Below are 20,792 nucleotides of genomic sequence, written 5' to 3' on the forward strand. Positions count from 1 at the left end.
GCAGGGCAGCTGCATTTTTCTCGCTTCTGGCAGCCTGAACGCATGACCGCCACTCAAATGAATGGAAGGACTGAAGTTTTCAGTGCAATGATTGGTCTGATTTGGTCTGAATGGGGCTGTACACTGTGATAATGAGAGTAGTTTGTTAGTAGTTTGTTTATCAGTTTGAGCACAGCTAGCACAAACTGCACTCTGCTCTTTAAAGTCAGAATAGAATGGGAAAGGGCTTGCTATAGTGCCTGACATTTTGACACGTCACTTTAGAAAATCACATGTATACATAATAAAATGAATGATGATGGTTGAAAGCATTTAACTGCTTCACATCACTGTAACTTTACCATGACTTACTGAAAGAACTTGAATAAAACAGAGCCTTTACTCATAGTACAAGTAACATCTTTGCTTTTCCTACAATGACAAGTCAAAATGTCTGTTGTTAAAAAGGCCAACGTTCTTGAGTTTAAAATGAATGTCCGTCCTTGTTTCTTCCAGACACCAGAGTCTGCTGGACAATTCTCTTTCATACCTGTGTTACATATTGTTAAACAGGAAATCTACACACTGTTTAACAATGTGACACATTTTGTCATTTTCAGTTGTCATGACACACAGAAGAGTTGCTGTATAATACAATACTGAAATCTAATTATAAAGCAAAGAATCTGTCCGTCTGTCTGTCTTTCTCTCTGTGGTTCTCATATCTGGAGAACCGTTCATCCGATCTACTTCATATTTGGCAGGTTTGTTGCTGAAGGCCTAGGAAGTGCAGTGTCGAATTTACAGTCTACAGCATGTTGCTGTAGACTGTAAAGTGCATGCTATTATTTCTGTATTGAGCCATAAAGTTTGTAGATAGACTCAATTTACAGTTTAATAGTTTGTTACTGAAACAAGGGTGTTGTTTGCTGTCACAGAAGAACAGTGTCAACAGCAATCTTTTGAATTTGAGGTCCAGTATTTTTCTGATCAAGCCTCCGAGAGGGTCTATTGTTATTAATAATAGCCTATCATAACACAGAAGTGACACAGTGGAAATAAAATGATGAGGATTAGGGGATTAAATGAAATATTGAAATATTAATGAGAAAAGCTTTTGATATTTATTTATAATTAAAGGTCATATTTAAGATGCTGTAATTGTTTTAGCTAACTTCCTGTCCGTTTTGTGGTGAACAATTCCCTCCCTCCCCTCTTCGTCACCACTCTTGCACAACTCCTTTATTTTGTCGAGGCAGCTCTCTTTGCCTCTTTCTCTTCTTCAAGCGTTTTTCTTCACTTGGTCTGTTTGGTAGTGTAAGCTGACACCAGGAGCACTGGAATTGGTAGCTTACCCTGTTCCACCATGGCCAGTGTGAGTACCAGAACAGGAGGATGCTCTGTGTTTTCACCACAGAGACAGGACCTCTTTACGGAGTTCTCTGTCCTGATTGGATAAAGTGGGCAGGGTAGGAGGACAGACATGGCCTATATCCAGGTTTATTAAAGACTGTGACAAAAAGTGTCATGTACACATTGTATGACTGTGCGTAGATTTAGTACTACAGCTTTGAAGCTCTACGCCCTCTTGTCTTTATTGAGTGCTTTAGGTGTATACACGCACATACACACACATATGCATGCATGCATGCATGCGAGCGTGCACACACAAACACACACTTAATAATGTTCGTGCAAAGAAAATAAATGAAAAAAATCAGACAAACAGTCTGACAGATGAAGAGATGAACTACATTCAGCTACAACAGTCTGTGATAGTGCAATATCTACACACACATAAACACATTCATATTCACACTTGCACTCACATTCACACACACACACACACACACACACACACACACACACACACACACACACACACACACAAACAGGGTCAGATCTTAGTGGCGATTCCTGCGCTGACTTGCTCGGCCTTTCCCCTGCAGGATGTGATCCCATCTCTGGACAGACAGACAGACAGGCAGACAGGCAGACAGGCAGACATGATAAATCACCTCCATAGACAACACATTATAGACCAAACCATGCATTATTATACACCACAATGTTTGTTTACAATAACTTCCAGGTAGAAACCCCCTGCATCACACATTGGCTTACATACAATTTAATTGTCTTTTTTAATGATGCTATTTCGAAGTGTATACATAATCAATCCAAAAAGCAAGTTTAATGCTGTGGTATCTTATCAATAACAAAACGTTCACTAACATTAGGATTGAGACCTAGTTTACCTGTTGGGCTACAGAGTAAAGAAAATGACAGCTTGAGTTTACCCCAAACTAGCAATTAAGGACTTCGCACACAAAGTCTGTTTTATGATGTTTAAAAATGAATACAACCTCATGATGTGTCAATCATGTTTACACACTGACTGAAACTTTCATCTGTCAAAAAAGATTTTCGCAACAGATTCAATTTTCTGCGTTTTTTCACATTTTTTCTTGATGTGATATGTGTGTGTGGTATGCATGTGTGTGTGTTTCCCTACATACTGCCAGTCGCTGTTCAGGATCAGCTGGTTCGTGGAAATAGGCAGACTTCTTTTTAATGTATGGTTCTCCAGTATAGTTAGCAGTGTATCAAACTGGACCACTGACATCCTGAAATACCACTTCGAATCAATCTGGATAATTCCACAGCTCCTTAACCCAGAAGTAAAACTTTACTTGCTTTTGTCTTGTTTTCAGGATTGGATGGACCCAGTAGCTATTTTCTTTTTCTTTGTTCAAGAAGTGAGAGGACCACCAAACTATCTCCACTGCTTGACAATTGTCTCGTATTAGGAATCTCTTGTGTCCACAAACCCCTGGGTGGGGAGGGAAGTCATTTGGCCAAGATGAATTTACTGTTTAATCACACCATAACTGAGACACGAATTAGCTAGTTAGCGTGCTATTTCTTATCTGTATGTTTAGTGGTTGTCCGATGTCAATAGGCTGTGTCTGTGTTTTTCTTGCGGTTGGGTTGTAAAACAAACAGCCAGTGGTGGAGGCTATAAAGCAGATTGGGAGCTCTTTTTTAACCCAGTAAACACACTGACCTCTTCTGCTTTCATAGCCGCAGTGTCTCTGGGCTCCTTAGCAGATCAACGCAGGACAGTCCAGCAACAGCCCAACCTGCAGGCGCCCAACCTGTCTGCTCTGTCTAGCCCAGAGACTGAGCTGCTTCGGAGAATGAATGACCCCAAGAGGAGCAGCAGCATACCATAAAGGAGACTGAAGAGGTCAGTGTTTTTTCCGGGTAAACTACAGCTCAAGAACCACTGTATCAAACGGATGTGTCATGCCTGGTTATGGTTGCTATGCTACGATTGGACAATTGCTAGTTGAGATAGTGATTTAGCATAAGTGAAAATGTTTTATCTAGTGCAACATTTGCCCTTTGTTTTTGTTCATCTTAGGAAAATACATCACAGTGCAGTAAAAACAACAAAATTTCTTAACTAATGATGTCATACTAAACAAGCGGTTGTATCATTTGTTTGCTAGTTTACACATGATAGCATACTTACTAACGTGCTTTATCAATTTTGTATACCAGACTATTATAGTCTCTTTGTTCAGTGTGCTAACTTGTCTTCTCTCATATTACTCACGTTCTGTAGATAAAATCATTTAGGTATGTGTTGACTTTATAACCAAACTTCCAGTCAAACTTGCATTCAGCTGTAGCAACAGGCTGCATGCAATACAATTCCATTCAGTACAAATCACCATCAACTTATAAAACCTCCAGCTGTACTGCTCCAGTTGTACCGCTCCAGCTGTACCGCTGCAGATGTGTTTCAATAAAAAATAACAGGAGATGGTGCTCTGAAACTATCAGCACATACTGATCCTAATGCTGATACTGCTCAGAAACTGCTGCTGTTTGTGTGTGTGCATTGATATGTGAATCGCACCTTGACCTTCTTGCCCATTTTCTCCTTCCACTTCTGAGCAATAGAGCCGTCAATCAGGAGCAACCTGCAACCACAAACACAGAGTGAGGTTAATGCAGGGTTTTCCCCGAGCATTTTATAGAGGCAGCCCGCCATGAAGTGTGAGGCAAACAAGTGGCACTACATAATTTATTCACTAGGTGAGTTCACTGAATGACTAGGAGTTAATCATTGATCTAGAATTTATATGGACGAGGAGATGAAATGTGTCTGTTTCTGTCTGATTCAAACATCTTACCAAGGGTTCATTAACCCTTAAGAGTTTAAAAACAAAGACTCAACTGCTCAATCTTTCACCATCAGGTGCTGATGTATTTGAAAAATAGTCCAGTTGCACTGCACTGCAGATTATACTGCAGGCTGAAGTAACAACCCTGATTCCAAAAAGAGTTATTAGCTTTTTGACATATACTTGGTTGAAAACAGTACAAAGACAGTATATTTAAAGGATAACTACTGTTTTTTACAACCTGGACCTTATTTCTAGCAAAATATATGATCATTTACTCACCCAGATAACTTTGGTGTCATTTGAAGTCGTTCGGACGAAATTAGATCCAGTGGAGCGCCGCGTATATCCATATAATGCGAGTGACGGGGCACCGAAGCGCAGCCTCCTTGAGCATTATCTGCCACGAAACTAGTTCATTTCACCAATATTTTGTTATGATACGCTCGTGCTATTCCCCTCTGAGTCCGGGCTTGTCTGTTGTCTATGAACTAGTTTCGTGGCAGATAATGCGTTATAGAGGCTGTGTTTCAGTGCCCCGTCACTCGCATTATATGGATAAATGGCGCTACACTGGATCTAATTTCGTCCAAATGACTTCAAATGAGACCAAAGTTATCTGGGTGAGTAAATGATCATATATTTTGCTAGAAATAAGGTCCAGGTTGTAAAAAACGGTAGTTATCCTTTAGTTATCCTTTATTTTACCTTATTGACTTCACTGATTTAAAAAAAAATAAAATGCTTATTCTGAATTTGATAGCATTAACATGTTTCAAAGAAGTTGGGACAAGGGTAACAAAAGACTGGCAAAGTTGTGGAATGCTCCAAAAACACATTCCATAGGTATACAGGTTCATTAGGAACAGATGATAGTTTGAGGGGCATCCTCGAAAGGCACAGTAGTTTGGAATCGGGGTGATGGTTTGATAACCACCTGGACACCTTACCCAAAAGAGCCTGCATTGCAATTGAAATTTAAATATCTATTTACCAGCTGGACTTGGAAGCTGGAAGAAAACTGATATCAATAACAATAATTTTACTGACAGTAATGCTGTTTTTTATTATGTGTTACAACTACTGCTGCTCATACCTGGAAGTCTCCTCATTCTCGTAGCCCATAATGAGGTACTCCTCTCCCGGAGTCAGAGGAGGACACAGGCAGGAGGATGAGTAGTAGAGTGTCTGTGTCTCTTTGGGAATGTTGACCAGAGAAGACTTGAGCACCTCCTTCACATCCACCACTGCTGTGGGCTCAAGACCGCGATTCCTCACCTCCTTCACCCTCACCCTGATCACTGAAAGAGAGCGACATCAGCATACACAGACACATTGGACACTGGACTTAATGTCTCAAACAGAGGCAGATGAAAAGTCAGGCTTTTAAAATACTTGAATTAAAAAGATCAAACTTGAACTCCAAACCTTTGTTTGGCCGCCCTATCTCTGTGAGGCAAATCAATAAATAAAACAATATCAAAATTTTTGAAAAAAACATTTTGTTTCAGTATATTGGTCATATGGACTATTTGAAACCGTTGTCCATTGAACACACAAATACTTTTGGTTTTACTTCTCTCCATTTTGCCTGCACACACCCACAAACACTCTCTCTCTCTCTAACACACAAACACACACACACACACACACACACACACACACACACACAATTTAGCCAGAAAAAATCTGCCAAAAGATGTCACCTGGTAGATTTAAGGACTGTTGTATTCAAGGAACTTGGGGCAGGATCAAGAAATAGTGACACCACGGCCGTTGTGGCCATTAGGGTAACTGCAGCCATCAGCCAAGCTTGTGCGGGAGCACATGAACTCTTCACAGCAGTGCAGCCGATGCCTTATCCCCTACACACACGAAGCAGCTTGGAAGCCGGCTCGCTGTGTGTAGCGACAGACAAGCGCAGCAATTTACCGTTACGGTCTGAAAGGCACAGGCGAAAGCAAAGACGGCATATTGGGGGACAGAAATATCGTCTCTGATACGGGATTGCTGTGTGTAAGCGGCTAATGTAACTACACAGACACAAACCGTTAGCCTGTGGCTACAGCCAGCTGCTAACGTCACCTCCCGGATAACAGGTTGGGCTTTCGGTCCCATATATAAAGGGACATATTTCTAACTATTCGGTTTCAGTCTAAAGGACCGTGGAAAATGCGCAGTCTGTAACTATTCAGTGTTACACAGTGGTGGACTAAGTTACATGTTTGCAGCTAACGCTACTTTGCACGTGAGGTCACTCCGAGTCCTCGGTGATCTCATATGATTTTCAATTCAAGCTCTAAACATGACCTGTAATGTTTTCTTACCTGGTTACTAGGAAATGAGCCATGTCAGCATCTGTTTTCAGTCCCAAAGTTGAAGCTGCCTCCATGAGTCGAATGCGTATCCGATGTGTATTCGGGTGCCAGCCCGGCTTAGGTCGTAATTTCGTTTCGACTCACGGCATGCCGCTGATAAAACCTTTGTTTTCTTCTTAGTATGACTTTTTAGTGGACTTTGTGTGGTGGTGGGTCGTTTGCTGGCCGTAGCAGAATCCATTACTACCCAACCACCGGGTCCACCGCGCTTGTCTTCTTCCCGTATCCAAGGAAGCGCATTCAGCGTCATCTTACATCACGTCCGCAGGACCGCGCGGGAAATTCGGACACCGAATTGCAGTACACAGCCTGTTCAAGGCAATGGAGAGATACGTGGGTGGGCTCATTCTTTTTGGTTTTAACGCTTCATCACCCATTAGCATTAAAAAACTTAAAATGCATGTTTATTTTTTCACAAATCCCGCCCCAAGTTCCCTTAACTACAGATTGTTGTGTGCATCCATGGACACAAAGAATATAGTCCAAACAAATGTTATTAATATCAAATTACAGAAAACATTCTTTGCACTTACTCCTATTCTTCAGCATTTATTGTATTGAAAATCCCTCCGAACAGAATCACATTAAGAACATAAATTACGCCATCTTTGAAAATACTGAACAAGGTAATCCAAAGCAGCAGAACACCATAGATGATTTCATGGACACAACCCATCCTGTTTTATCATTGACAAGAACTGTTACTTGCTTTACAACCAAACAAACCTGATGGGGAAAAGATCCAAACCATGTGAACATGTGATACACAGATGCTTTTACAAACCTTTAGCTTAAAAAGTGCCTTGGTCATTATGACAGTCTTTTTGAGTACAGCAGTAAGATGTCTGTTATACAAACTACAAACCATGGATGGTTTGCCGCAGCAAAGCTGACAGATGATCATCACTGAGAGAAGATCTGTATCTTGACTTGTTGAATTTCATCACTGAGAATGTCTGTTCTCATATGTGTGTTGATCCAAAGAGAACCAGCATCCTCTGAGCTAGTGTCTTGGTGTGTGGGAAGATCTCCTCTTGAGAGATGAGTTAATGGAAGTAATGACACTGATTTCAAGTGCTGTGTCAGCAGTGAGTCAGACTGGTACTCTATGAGTTCAAGTTGTACATTACTGGGAACACACTGCATGTAAAAGAAGAGGGTGTGTGTCTTCAAATTTCCTGAAAGATTCACCATGTAACACCAACAAAAGTTTTACAAGGGCACTGCATGTAGATGCCTTAATGCCCGCTTCTACTGAAGCACGCTTTACCTTCAATAGAGATGAACTCATCAACATTGTAAAGAGGAAGTGTGGGGTTAAGATTGAATGCAGCAGAGTTCAAGAGGATATTCACCAGTGGCATCTGAAGGAGCAGCAAGCTAGGCCAACGAGACAAAACATCACTAAAAGCGATGCGATCGCCCCAAGAAGAGAGGTAAAAAGAGAGCCAGTATCAGAGCTAAGCTGACCAACTTGTACAGAGCTGTTTCTCCACCAAGCCTTCTTCTGACTAATGTCTGGTTGCAAGAAAATAAGGTGGATGAGGTGCGACTCAGACTCACTCAGCAATGGGAAATCAGAGACTGCACTGGATGGACAGACCTTGTTCAGAGCTGACAGAACACAAGACTCCAGTAAGAAGAGAGGAGGTGGGCTCATGTCTCTATATAAATAATGCTTGGTGCTCAAACGCAGTTAAAGTGGATGGACAGTGTTCACCATATGTTGATTTTCTGGTGCTAAGGTGGCATCTACCAGAGAACTCACCTATGTCTTTATTGTTGCTGCGTACATTCCTCCAGATGCAAACTCCAAAAATGCACTGCGGGAATTGTATGATGTCATCAGCAGCAACATGATTAAACAACTGGATGGAATTTTCATAGCTAATGATTTTAATAAAACAGACCTCAGAACTGTTTTACCTAAAATCCACCAGCATGCTCAGATCAACACCAGAGGAAGTTATATCCTGGACCATGTGTATACAAATATTCCTGGCAGCTACAAAGCCCTGACTTTGGCCTATCAGATCATACTTCTCTGTTTCTTCTGCTTACTTACTCACAGTTGATTAAGAGGGGTGAAAGGATGCGGCTACAGTAGCCCTATACTTTACTGCACAGACAGAATAACAGCATCAGTCTTGAGGAATATACATCTTCAATGACATCATGTATCAGAAAATGTGTTGATGTAATGACCACAAAGTCAGACCATTCCCCAACAGGGAAGGCCTGGATGAGTGGAGAGGTGAGGGCTCTATCCAGAGCCAAAAAGTTGACAAAGTTGTTCAGTCAGGTGACAAGGAAGCATAGAACACCACAAGAGTAGGAGTAAGACTGAAAGCTGATATCAAGGAGACATCAGCGGAGACTTGAGAAGGACCTAAACACCAACAGCACTAAAGAAATGTGGGAGGCGATTCACTGGAGTAAGCAGGAGTGCCCCCATCGTGTGTGAGGCCACACTGGTGGATGAGCTGAACACATTTTATGCTCACTTTGATCACCTCAACAATGAGTCAGCTGTATAGTCTACCCCGCCTCCAGAGGACCGGCCACTGTCAGTAACCACAACGGATGTGAGAAAAATTGTGCTGAGAGTGAACAGCACTCTTAGCACAACAGGCTGCTTGTCCTCAAGACAGCCACCATCGTAACTATACCTAAAAAGTATGCAGTGTCTGGTATTAATGACTACTGCCTTGTGGCACTCACCCCCATCCTGGTGAAGTGCTTTGAGAACCTGGTTCTCATGAACATCAAAGATAACATCCCTGCCAGCCTGGACCTTCACCAGTATGCTTTCAGGACCAACAGATCCACAGAGGATGCCATATCTACTGCCCTTCACTCAGTCTTGATGCATCTGGAGAGTAAGAACAGCTACATCAGGATGCTGTTTGTTGACTTCAGTTCAGCATTCAATACAATCTCACTGATAAAGCCAATTGGAAAACTAAGTACTACACTCTTGGCATTTGGATTTGGATTTCTCTGTCTGTTTTATCATGAAGTCATGGCTCAAGTTGTAGTCTTTTAATACAGCCACATGTTCATTGCAAACTAGTAAACTGCTTTACCGCTCCCCTCAGTGAAAAATATTTAGCAGTCCATGACCTATTAAACACTCTACATTTGGCATCAACCTTACGCTTTTTAGCTCACATTTGTAGCAGGTGACCTCCGTCAACTGCCTTGCACAAACAAAATGATAATCCTTACTCGCACAATCTGCCATGCCTCAGTGGCGTCAGCAGATGACACCCATTTTCGGCTTTCATGCCCATGCACATTTGTAGGATTGATCTATTGATACGTTCTGTTTCACAAATGGGATCCCTGGTCTTTTAGTTTTCGTGTCTTTAATTTAATCAAAGTGACTGAACAGCTTTTGCAGGAAACTATTTCCTTGCACATAAATGGGAAAACATATCAGAGAAAGTAACAGAGTTTAGTGAAACTAAAAGAATGTAATCGAGCAGCACAGTTAAGGTTTGAAACAAGTTAAGTAATAAACATTCAGATTTGCTGAATATATCTGTGTTGGTCTCTACATCTCACATGTCGCATTGAGAAGTGATTATTGACTGTCAGGTGGGATGCTCAGACCACATTCTCATGAATTCCATCAAAAATTGCACCCATTCCCAGAAATCATATGTGGGGATTCTAGTGAACTTTGGTGTCAACCCATTGAGGGCTGGATTTAAAATCACATCGAAATTCAAAGTAAAAAATACACAGGCTGATCCAACTTGCGTGAATTTTATCACAGCAACTCATAATGTGACTCAGTAGTGTGTATGGCCAACCGCGTGACTGTACTCCCGACAACGTCAGGGCATGCTCCTGATGGGTTGGTGGATGGTGTCCTGGGGGATCTCCTCTCAGACCTGGATCAGGGCATCAGTGAGTTCCTGGACAGTCTGTGGCGGTACTTGGCGGCATGCACTGATACATAAAGTCCCATAGGTGCTCAATTGGTTTTAGGTCAGGGGAACAAGAGGGCCATTCAATGGCATCAATGCCTGCATGATCAAGGAACTGCCAATACACTCTGGCCACATGAGGCCGGGCAGTGTCCTTGCACCAGGAGGAACACAGGGCTTACTGCACCAGTGTAAGTTCTGACAGTGGTTGTGAGGATTTCATCCCAGTACCTAACATTAGCCAGGGTACCGTTGGCTATGACAAGGAGGTCTGTGTGACCCTCCAAGGATATGCTTCCCAGGACCATCATTGAGCCACCGCCAATCCAGTCAAGCTGGATGATGTTACAGACAGCATAACTGAGTTTGGTCAGAAACATGTACACCAGTAGCCTGCTGGAGGTCATTTTGTAGGGCTTTGGTATTGCTCCTCCTGTTTCTCCTTGCACAAAAGGAGCAGATACCGGTCCTGCTGCTGGGTTGATGCCCTTCTACAGCCCTGTCCAGCTCTCCTCGTGTTACGGCCGGTCTCCTGGTATCTCCCCCATGCTCTTGAGACTGTGCTGGGAGACACAGCAAACCTTCTTGTACCCGCACGTATGGATGTGCCATCCTGGAGGGTTAGGGTTAGAGCTGGACTATCTGTGCAACCTGATTGGGTTGCAGGTACTGCGTCATGCTACCAGTAGTGACAAAGGCAATAGCAGAACACAAAACTAGAGAAGAATCAGTCAGGAAGGATAAGGAAAAAGCAATTGTCTGTTGCCAACACATGCAAAACCCTCCCCTTTTTGGGGGTTGTCTTGCTTTTGCCTCTCCATTGCACCTGTTGTCACATTCATTTGCACCAAAACAGGTGAAATTGATTCACAATCACTTGTGCTTCCTAAATGGACAGATTGATATCCCTGAAGTTTAACTGACTTGGTGTTATACTGTGACGATTAAGTGTTCGCTTAAGTTTTTTGAGCAGTGTAATACAAAACATAAAAAAACCAGAACATTTGGAGACCATTGATTCTCAGTTTTATGAGCAGGAATGGAAACACTATACTGTACCATTATGTGGAAGGATTCAATGCTAACATCAACAATATTATTATATCATCTCATATAATGATACCTGATAAGTTCTCATTAATGCTGTATATCTGTACTGTTTTCAAGAGTTTCACAGAATCTAATGGAGAAGAATAAAATGATATTCTATAGTAAAAACTGGAATAAGTCCCAGGTCACTCACCGTAGTTGTAGTTGTTGCCCAGGTAGGTTCTCAAACACATTTTTACTGTCTTACATCTACAGCGATCTACAGAAACACACAAACACACATGCACACAAAGTAGGAGATCATGTGATCATAATTTTAAAAGAAAAACAAACACACAAAAACATTAAAAGCACTGACAGGTGAAGTGAGTAACACTGATCATCTCTTTACAATGCAATCTTGGGTCCTGGGATTCATGCGGATGTTCTCTGAGAAATACCAACAATAGGCAACTGCCATCAGGGAATGGGGTAGCCACGAGGCGTGTACTTGGTCTGCAGACATGTCCTGATGGTTTGTATTGGTCAAAGAACATCAGGACACAAGGTTTCCCAGCAGAACAATCAAGAACTGATCAGTGTTATAATTTACTTTAGCTGTCCATGGTTTAAATGTTTTGGCTGATCAGTGTAGTGAGCTCTAGAGGCCTTGGTAGATGGATTTTGTTACCTCTGGACAGAGCAGGGCTAGTAGTTTAACCCTGCTTCCGTTTACTTCCATCTGTCTGAAAAACTGAAGTGAAATAAATTGAGCCCTCTGAGGGCTCAGAGAGCGAGTCAACAATTATAGTCATTCCAACAATGTATTTTATACACAATGCATTACAGGTATGCATTTGGTGCAATAATAAACATCAGAGATCAGGCAGTATGTATTTAATGAAATTAATTAATTCATTTTATTTTTGTTTCAAGCGATTTATTTACTTACTGACCAGGAACAATACACTTCAATCAACATTTTACTTTACACATCAGTGTTAATGTGCCGTCATGTTTCAGTTGTTCTAATATATCTTATTTGGAAGATGGTTCCTTCCCAAAAATCTTATTGATTGCATGATCTTTTACTGAAAAATGTCATATTACTAATTGCAGTTAATATTTTCTTAGCCTGTTGTACTGTTGAGCTTGTGTGGGTTTTTTTTATTCCCAGTATTATCAGTAAACATATGGAAAAAATAATGTTTTGTAAGATATCATAAACCCGTAGCAATAATGGCCTAATAATTATAATTATGATACAGGTCCCAAAAGTAACTTTTGAAACTGATGAAGCTAATTAACAAGAACTAATGTATTACAACTGGCCGTTCATGAAAACAAGTGCAAGTGCATTCTTTTTAATTCCTCCGCTTCTCCCCCCTCACTTTCCCACTGCTCTCTAAGTAGCCTCTGTGCACTTATGCTGTTATGTAATACCAAGGGCTGAGGGTAAGTGAATGAGGGAAGTGGAACTACTAATGAAACACAGCAAAGTAAAACAGAAAGGTTACCTCCATTTGGTCCTCTGCAATGGAGGTTGTTGGAGTCCATTGGAAAGTCTGGACTGGATTCTGTCAAATAATCAAATCCAGAATAGGTCAACTGGTTCCTAAACTGGTTGTGTTTAAATGCATATCAGTGCGAACTACAGAAATTCTGGAGGCAGTTGCCACCAGTTGTGTTTCTATCTAATAGTCAAGCAAATTTCAAGTGAACTTTTGAAATCCCACATAGAGGGTGGAAAAAAGCAAACTGATTGTTTTCCATTTTGCAGTATAGGTAAAGGTCAAAATCCAGCCTTACCTGGGTTACACCTGGCTGGGTCCTGGTAGTATGGGTCTACAAAGACACAGAGAGACAGCAGTCAGTGTCAGAACAGAAAGACAACAAATTCCCTTGCTTCTTGATTTTATGCAATGGGAAAAGGGGAAGTTGTTTAAGCTGTTTCACACAGTGGTTTAGAACACCAAAGAGGTTTAAAAAATACCAGAGTACCTAGTATTTGGTGAGCAGTAGAGTGAGCAGAGAGAGAGAAAGATGAATATTAAATGAACAATTGGTGGAGCAAAAACTGTTCATTTTATCCTAAGGGTATCTAAGGGTCTTGGTTTAAACGCAAGTTGGACAGGTGGATTGATACAGCATTATCCGTGATTCTTATGTGGACCGAATTTGATATGAGTTTCAATCCTTTGGGCAGTGACTAAAGAATTGAGATTGGGCTTTTTAGTAAAACTGACCTTCTTCCCAAATACGTATATATAGAAAAAGCGAGCTGACATGGTTTGAGCATCTGGTCAGGAAGTCGCTTTCCTGGTTTTCTGGGTTTGTGTAACTAAAAGGAGGACCCACACCATACTGGAGGGATTATATCCCATCCGGCCCAAGGATGTCTTGAGAATTTTTAACAAGGAGTTTGCTTAGTCTACTGCCACTGCAACCCCTAGCCTGTTAAATGACCCAAAAATGATGCATGGATGGATGGATGGATGGCTGGATGGATGGATGGATGGATGGATGGATGGATGGATGGATGGATGGATGGATGACTTGTCCTGAGGGTCCTGATAGCAGAGGTACTGTAGGTTCATTAAAATCTGAAGGGCTCATCTTCTCGTAAGCAGGGGAATTAGGAACAGCCACTGGGTCTTAAAACAGTAATCAATACAATACATACTGCACATACTAAAAATGACACATGTTCTTTTCAGAGTGTCCGTGTTTGCTCATCGCTTGGTTTGATTACATTTCCCACACATTATCATATCCAGACTTTTAGTGGGTATGTTATTGGAGGTTCGCATAGATGGCCCTAAAATAATGGAGTTACCGATTGTGGGCCATAAAGAAGGCAACACATTAAACACATTCAAAGGTACATGTACAGTTGGCTACATGCCATCTGGACAATATAATCATAACCATAACGAGTTGTAAAGGGGTTTTATCCTAATTTTTTAGTTCTGTGTTATAATTTAAATGTATATAGATAATAGATTTTTTTTTTATCCTAAAACGCGTTGCTTTTCTCAGTTGATAATGCAATAATGTAACAAGTTACTTTTTAATGGCAGTTATCTTGTAACGTAATGAGCTACCTTCAAAAGTAACATTGCCCAACACTGAAAAAAATTGTATTAAATTTGAAACAGGTGGAAGATAGAAGTACCTTGACTGATGGTCTCAGACTTTCAGATCCCACTGTACATACTGTAAGTAATAAATAGAAAATGTAGTGTTATTGTGGAAGTAATTCTATTTTTATTATTTACTGTATAAACATATGCAATAGTACTTAAACTGTATTTTATTTTTACATATGATGTAAATATGCCTTACTGCTTTAATATCTGAGATATCCCTCTGAGAGCAGATCTTATCTTATAATTGTCTTTGTTTTTTGCTGATTTTGTGTTGCGGTGTGTGCCGTGGCAGTTTGTTCTGTTCCTGTTTTTCCAGTTTTTCCCCTACCTGTTTCCCCCTTCCTTTTTTCCCTCACCTGCTCCTTCTCTCTCTCTCTCTCTCTCTCTCTTTCTCTCTCTGTGTGTGCGTGTGTGTGTGTTTGTGTGTGTGTGTTCGTGGGGGTGGTTTCATCAGCTCATTCCCTTTGGCTACATTACTCTGGTCTCTTCACCACTACATTGCCAGAGTATTCCGTCAAGTTTGGTTAATATACCTGCGCTCACTTTAGTCTCAATACTTTTCTCAGTGTTATTCTAGTGACTACCAGCTTTGTTTTTGCTCTAGTGATTAGTTAGTGTTTTTCAAGCCTGGATTTCATTTCATGCCTTTGTGTTTTTCCCCTCTCCTCATGTGCAGATCCTCCAGCGTATCTCTGCTCAGCCTGCAGTCTCACCTACATTTTTGGAACCTCGCCTTGCTGCCACCAAGCCACTCCATCCTGCTTGCCTGACCTCCTTGCTCCCTGCCCCTGAGTATTTTAGTTGTGGCCCTGACATTTTGTTCCATTTTTCTAAATGAATTATTAGTACTTACAAATTACAGATTTTTTTCAGTATGTCAAACTGAATGAGCTGTATATTGAAATGGAGCACAATATAAGATAAAATGATGGGGATGTAGACAGAAAAGCCATTTCTACAATGTAAAAACTTCGGGAGATAAGGAAATCTGAACTATTAACCAAGGAAAATAAGCTAAATTCATGCTTGACAAACAAGATTTTAGGATTCCGGAAGACTATGATTTATTTTTCACCACGTAAGTAATTGAGTCAACCTCTAATGCTGATACACACTCCCCTCTTCAGTAGCAGTGAATATAGCCTTTTTGGTAATCTATGTACATTATAAACACATGAATATGAAATTGATTGATATAAAAAGGGCAGCTCCCCCTTTTACTTGTATTTATTTACAGGCCAGTCTTGTCCCATCCAATATGATGGATGTGTTAATGTATCGCAGCCGATGTGGTGTCTATCCATAATACGTGATAAACATAAGCATGTTAATATTAACAGTCTGAGTATGTTCGAAGGTTAACATTAGCATTTAGCTCAAAGCACCACTTTAGCACAAGTACACTATTACAGAGCTGCTAGACTCATGGACTTGCTTACACATCACTTGTTCTCAACTGCAAAGATTACATGTCATTTCATTTGATTTAGGGACAGCAGAGCTAGGCTTCTGGCAGTGCACTCAGTTTTCTACTGTCAGAGCGACAAACAGGTAACTGTGCCTACTTTAGATTTCTGTTCCAACCAGAAACAAACTTCTGAAACAGCAACTTTCAGACTGGAGTTTCACTGAAAGTCATTGGAATGACTTGAGCAATACACCCTGACTGAACCTCAGCAAATCAACAAATCACAGGGAAAATCCCAAAACCCTGCTGAGCAGAGCCGAGCCAGAGCAGCTCAGAGATATGTAGGTGTATCTTTAGGGAGGTCAACAGGATTGAGATTAGTTTCTTCTTTAGGACTTGCTGTTCCAGGGCCTGTTTAAGGAAGCAGAGGACAGTGAGGGTCTTATTGAGTGTAAAATGAGTGGGCCGCATGTATCAAGGAGCTCTTTGAGAAAGTCAGTGGGAGTGAAGTTGGAGGGGAAATGACTCAGGCTATCTGTTTGAGAGGGAGCAGCAACAAACTGCTGAGAGTAGAAAAACGGTAGAAAATACTGATAGGACTGCTTCCTGATGGTCCATGTTTTCAGTCAAGAGAGTGAAATATCCTTATTCTGAAGTACTTCAGACATACAGGAGTAAATAACAACAATAAAGAAGTAACTAATATGAGACTTACAGTTGATAACTGGGGGGTTCTGTGTGCGATTGCTATATCTACCTGTTGCCTTTCCATGAATTTATTCTCTAATGAGAGGCTAACTTTTAATAAAGTTAGATTTTATTTTTTTTTAACATATTTCACTTTTAAATAAGAAGTAATATTTTTATTATTGGGAGTCTTGTGAAGATTTTTCTATAGTTAAGGGTAATCAGGTAAAAAAACAACTGACAGAACAATCTGACTACAAGGTTCCCTCAGTAGCTGTTCTGGGCATTCAATCATATAAAATGATCATCAGCAGATGTCGTTTAGCCCGTTATCATGAAAATTTAGATGCTGATATATTTTCAAAGCACTTTCAGTGGAATTCTTATCCATGCTGGTTTAAAAACCATTGAAACCAATGTTCAGAGTTGAAAACAGTAGCAAAAACAATCTCAACACAAAGTCCATTAGCAGCTGTTTAGAAGCACCAAAATAACTCCTGATGGATCTTGTGGTGGGATAATTTTGTCAACTACAGTTTCCAATCTCCAGTGTTTTTGGCAGCATTTCAGTCTTTAGGCAAACATGCTTGTTAGTTTCAGTTACATCTGAAGAAATCATATACAGATATGTTTCAAATAAAGTGCTGTGTAATCTTAGAAACAACATTTGAGTAGATGGTTATTGCAACCCCATGTTCAGATGACAAGTTGCTTGTCCAAATATATAAATAGCCTCGTAGGCTTTAAGCATTACAGCAGTAACATGTGATGCACATTTAGACACACCTTTCCATTATGTTTCATTTCAACAATGGGACAGTATATGATAAAGCAATTAATTTAGCCTGGAAGCCAGGCTCATTCATAAGGGCCTGAGCACCAAAGGCAGTGCAATTGTACAAAATTCAATTGTGGTGTAAATCTATGTATTCTATGGGTTTCTGCCACGAGCGGGGCAAAATGGCTCACTAGCTCTCTAATCTTGATATACTTCTACCTAACGTGTTAGTGAGTCTTCTCTAGCGCCACATAATAGACACAGACCCCTTTTGTGCAGTGTCCAAAACACATTTTGGAAGTGTGTCAAACAGTTGAAGTCCGACTACTGTGCAGGGTTGTATGAGGGCACTGCTTACAGTTTTAATTCATTTTGTTACCACAAACTGTTAACTTTTTTACCAAGATAAACTGTCCTCCATGCTGAGCTAACATACTGTAGTTTGCCACAGCTGTGTACCCAGTAACACTGAATAGCAAATTAAGATGCTTAGTTAACATTAGAGATTACACTAGCCCCGTTCACACTTCCCTTTCAGTGCAGGAATCACCGATATTCCGCCTCGCTGTCTGTGGGTACTTTTCATGTCTCTTAAATTGTTTCCACGATTCTCTCACTTGCCTTCTTTTCTTGCATCTTAGTCCCACCCACCAAGGATTCAGGGAGAGACGCGAGGAAACCATGAGATGAAAGAGGACCGAGAAATCTGTTTTAAGACAAAAGAGAGGTCCCCTGCAGCGTCACGTGAAGCAACGTCTGTTTCTGATGACGGCTGCAGCTGATCACAGCTGGATCAGCTGCCACAGCTGGATCTGCTGTCAGTCGGCTTTAACAGCTGTTAGTTGGCTTTAACAGCTGTAGAGACGTCAGATGAATTTAAAAATGCTATTATCTATATACATTTAAATTATAACACAGAACTAAAACTTGTCAAGAGATTTAAATAATCAATAAAGCTAAACTGACGTGCCGCATGCAGAATTGCGCACGGTTCTGTTAACAGAGACGCGCATTATTATTGTTTCTTATAGCGCAGGTAATGGGATGTTTTCTTCATTAATGAGATGTTCACCCACCACCCGCCGATCTGATATTGATCACAATGTTTAGTTTTATGACCTGGACTGCCCAACACAGATTTCCAGCAGTGTTTTCCCACATACTGTATTAAACTTCTTCTGGATTTTTTTTGATCTTCTGTCTGTTACCTGTTTAACAAACAGCTGCACATGAAGAACAAGCTGCAGTCTGTAATTATACTGTGTACTGTGTATTTATACTGTGAACTGTGTTTTTATACTGTGAACTGTGTATTTATACTGCAAACTGTGTATTTATACTGTGAACTGTGTATTGTGCCTGCTTGGAGGCACAGGAACCATTTCAACTGGCAGAATGGGTTTATATTATTTATTAATCATTTGCCTCGGTTCATAAAGCCCTTATGATTGAAAATACATCGAGGAAGTTCACGTCGCCCGGAATGGCGTCACCGGAGCCCCACCCTGGAGCCAGGCCCGGGGTTGGGGCTCGCAGGCGAGCGCCTGGTGGCCGGGTCTTTGCCCACGGGACCCGGCCGGGCACAGCCCTAAAGAGCGACGTGGGCCCGCTCTCCCGTAGGCCCACCACCCGCAGGAGGGATAAGAAGGGGCCGGTGCGGTGTGTTTTGGGTGGCTGTCCTGGGCGAGTGCCCCGGCGACCCAATCCCCGGACGGTGACTCTAGCCATGGGGACATGGAATGTCACCTCGCTGGGGGGGAAAGAGCCTGAGCTGGTGCGGGAGGTTGAGCGCTACCGACTAGAGATAGTCGGGCTCACCTCCACGCACAGTCTGGGCTCTGGAACCCAACTCCTTGAGAGAGGCTGGACTCTCTTCTACTCTGGAGTTGCCCGCGGTGAGAGGCGGCGAGCTGGTGTGGGCTTGCTCATAGCTCCCCAGCTCAGCCGTCATGTGTTGGAGTTTTCCCCGGTGAACGAGAGGGTCGTTTCCCTGCGCCTTCGGGTCGGGGATAGGTCTCTCACTGTTGTTTCGGCCTATGGGCCAAACGGCAGTGCAGAGTACCCGGCCTTCTTGGAGTCCCTGGGAGGAGTACTGGAGAGTGCTCCAACCGGGGACTCCATCGTTCTGCTGGGGGACTTCAACGCTCACGTGGGCGACGACAGTGATACCTGGAGGGGTGTGATTGGGAGGAACGGCCTCTCTGACCTGAACCCGAGCGGTGTTCTGTTGTTGGACTTCTGTGCCAGTCATAGTTTGTCCATAACGAACACCATGTTCAAGCATAAGGGTGTCCATCAGTGCACGTGGCACCAGGACACCCTAGGCCGGAGGTAAATGATCGACTTTGTGGTCGTATCATCTGATCTCAGGCCGTATGTCTTGGACACTCGGGTGAAGAGAGGGGCTGAGCTGTCAACTGATCACCACCTGGTGGTGAGTTGGATCCGCTGGCGGGGGAGGAAGCTTGATAGACTTGGCAGACCTAAATGTACTGTGAGGGTCTGCTGGGAACGTCTGGCGGAATCCTCTGTCGGGGAGGTCTTCAACTCCCACCTCCGGGAGAGCTTTGACCAGATCCCGAAGGAGGCTGGGGACATTGAGTCCGAATGGACTTTGTTCTCCACTTCCATTGTTGACGCGGCTGTCCAAAGCTGTGGCCGTAAGATCTCCGGTGCCTGTCGTGGCGGCAATCCCCGAACTCGGTGGTGGACACTGAGTGTAAGGGATGCTGTCAAGCTGAAGAAGGAGTCCTATCGAGCCTGGTTGGCTCGGGGGACTCCTGAGGCAGCTGACGGGTATCGGCAGTTCAAACGTGCTGCAGCGCGGGCGGTCGCGGAAGCAAAGGTTCGGGCCTGGGAAAGGTTCGGGGAGGCCATGGAGGAGGACTACCGGTCGGCCTCGAGGAAATTCTGGCAAACCATCCGGCGCCTCAGGAAGGGGAAGCAGCCCTCCACCAACACTGTTTACGGTGGAGGTGGGGAGCTGTTGACCTCGACTGGGGATATCGTCGGGCGGTGGAAGGAATACTTCGAGGATCTCCTCAATCCCACTGACATGCCTTCCATAGAGGAAGCAGAGGCTGGGGACTCGGAGGTGGATTCATGCATCACCCAAGCTGAAGTCACTGAGGTAGTTCGAAAGCTGCCCAGTGGCAAAGCACCGGGGGTGGATGAGATCCACCCTGCGTACCTCAAGTCTCTGGATGTTGTGGGGCTGTCTTGGCTGACACGTCTCTGCAACATCGCGTGGCAG

General features: G+C 42.5%; 1 protein-coding gene across 1 annotated transcript in view; it reads right to left on the reverse strand.

The window, feature by feature from the left end:
• Positions 1-1,463: 1,463 nt before the first annotated feature.
• Positions 1,464-20,792, reverse strand: part of frzb (frizzled related protein) — a 53,848-nt gene continuing 34,519 nt past the window's right edge. Inside the window, exons 3-8 of the mRNA XM_084362044.1 lie at positions 13,327-13,362; positions 13,035-13,094; positions 11,732-11,797; positions 5,272-5,476; positions 3,908-3,971; positions 1,464-1,943 (exon numbers count right to left, since the gene is read on the reverse strand). Of these exons, the coding sequence (XP_084218170.1) occupies positions 1,884-1,943; positions 3,908-3,971; positions 5,272-5,476; positions 11,732-11,797; positions 13,035-13,094; positions 13,327-13,362 (491 nt within the window). The 3' untranslated portion in view covers positions 1,464-1,883. The remainder of the gene's footprint in view (positions 1,944-3,907; positions 3,972-5,271; positions 5,477-11,731; positions 11,798-13,034; positions 13,095-13,326; positions 13,363-20,792) is intronic.

This window comes from Pagrus pagrus (assembly GCF_965226575.1).
Source record: "Pagrus pagrus genome assembly, chromosome: 9".
Classification (NCBI taxonomy): Eukaryota; Metazoa; Chordata; class Actinopteri; order Spariformes; family Sparidae; genus Pagrus; species Pagrus pagrus.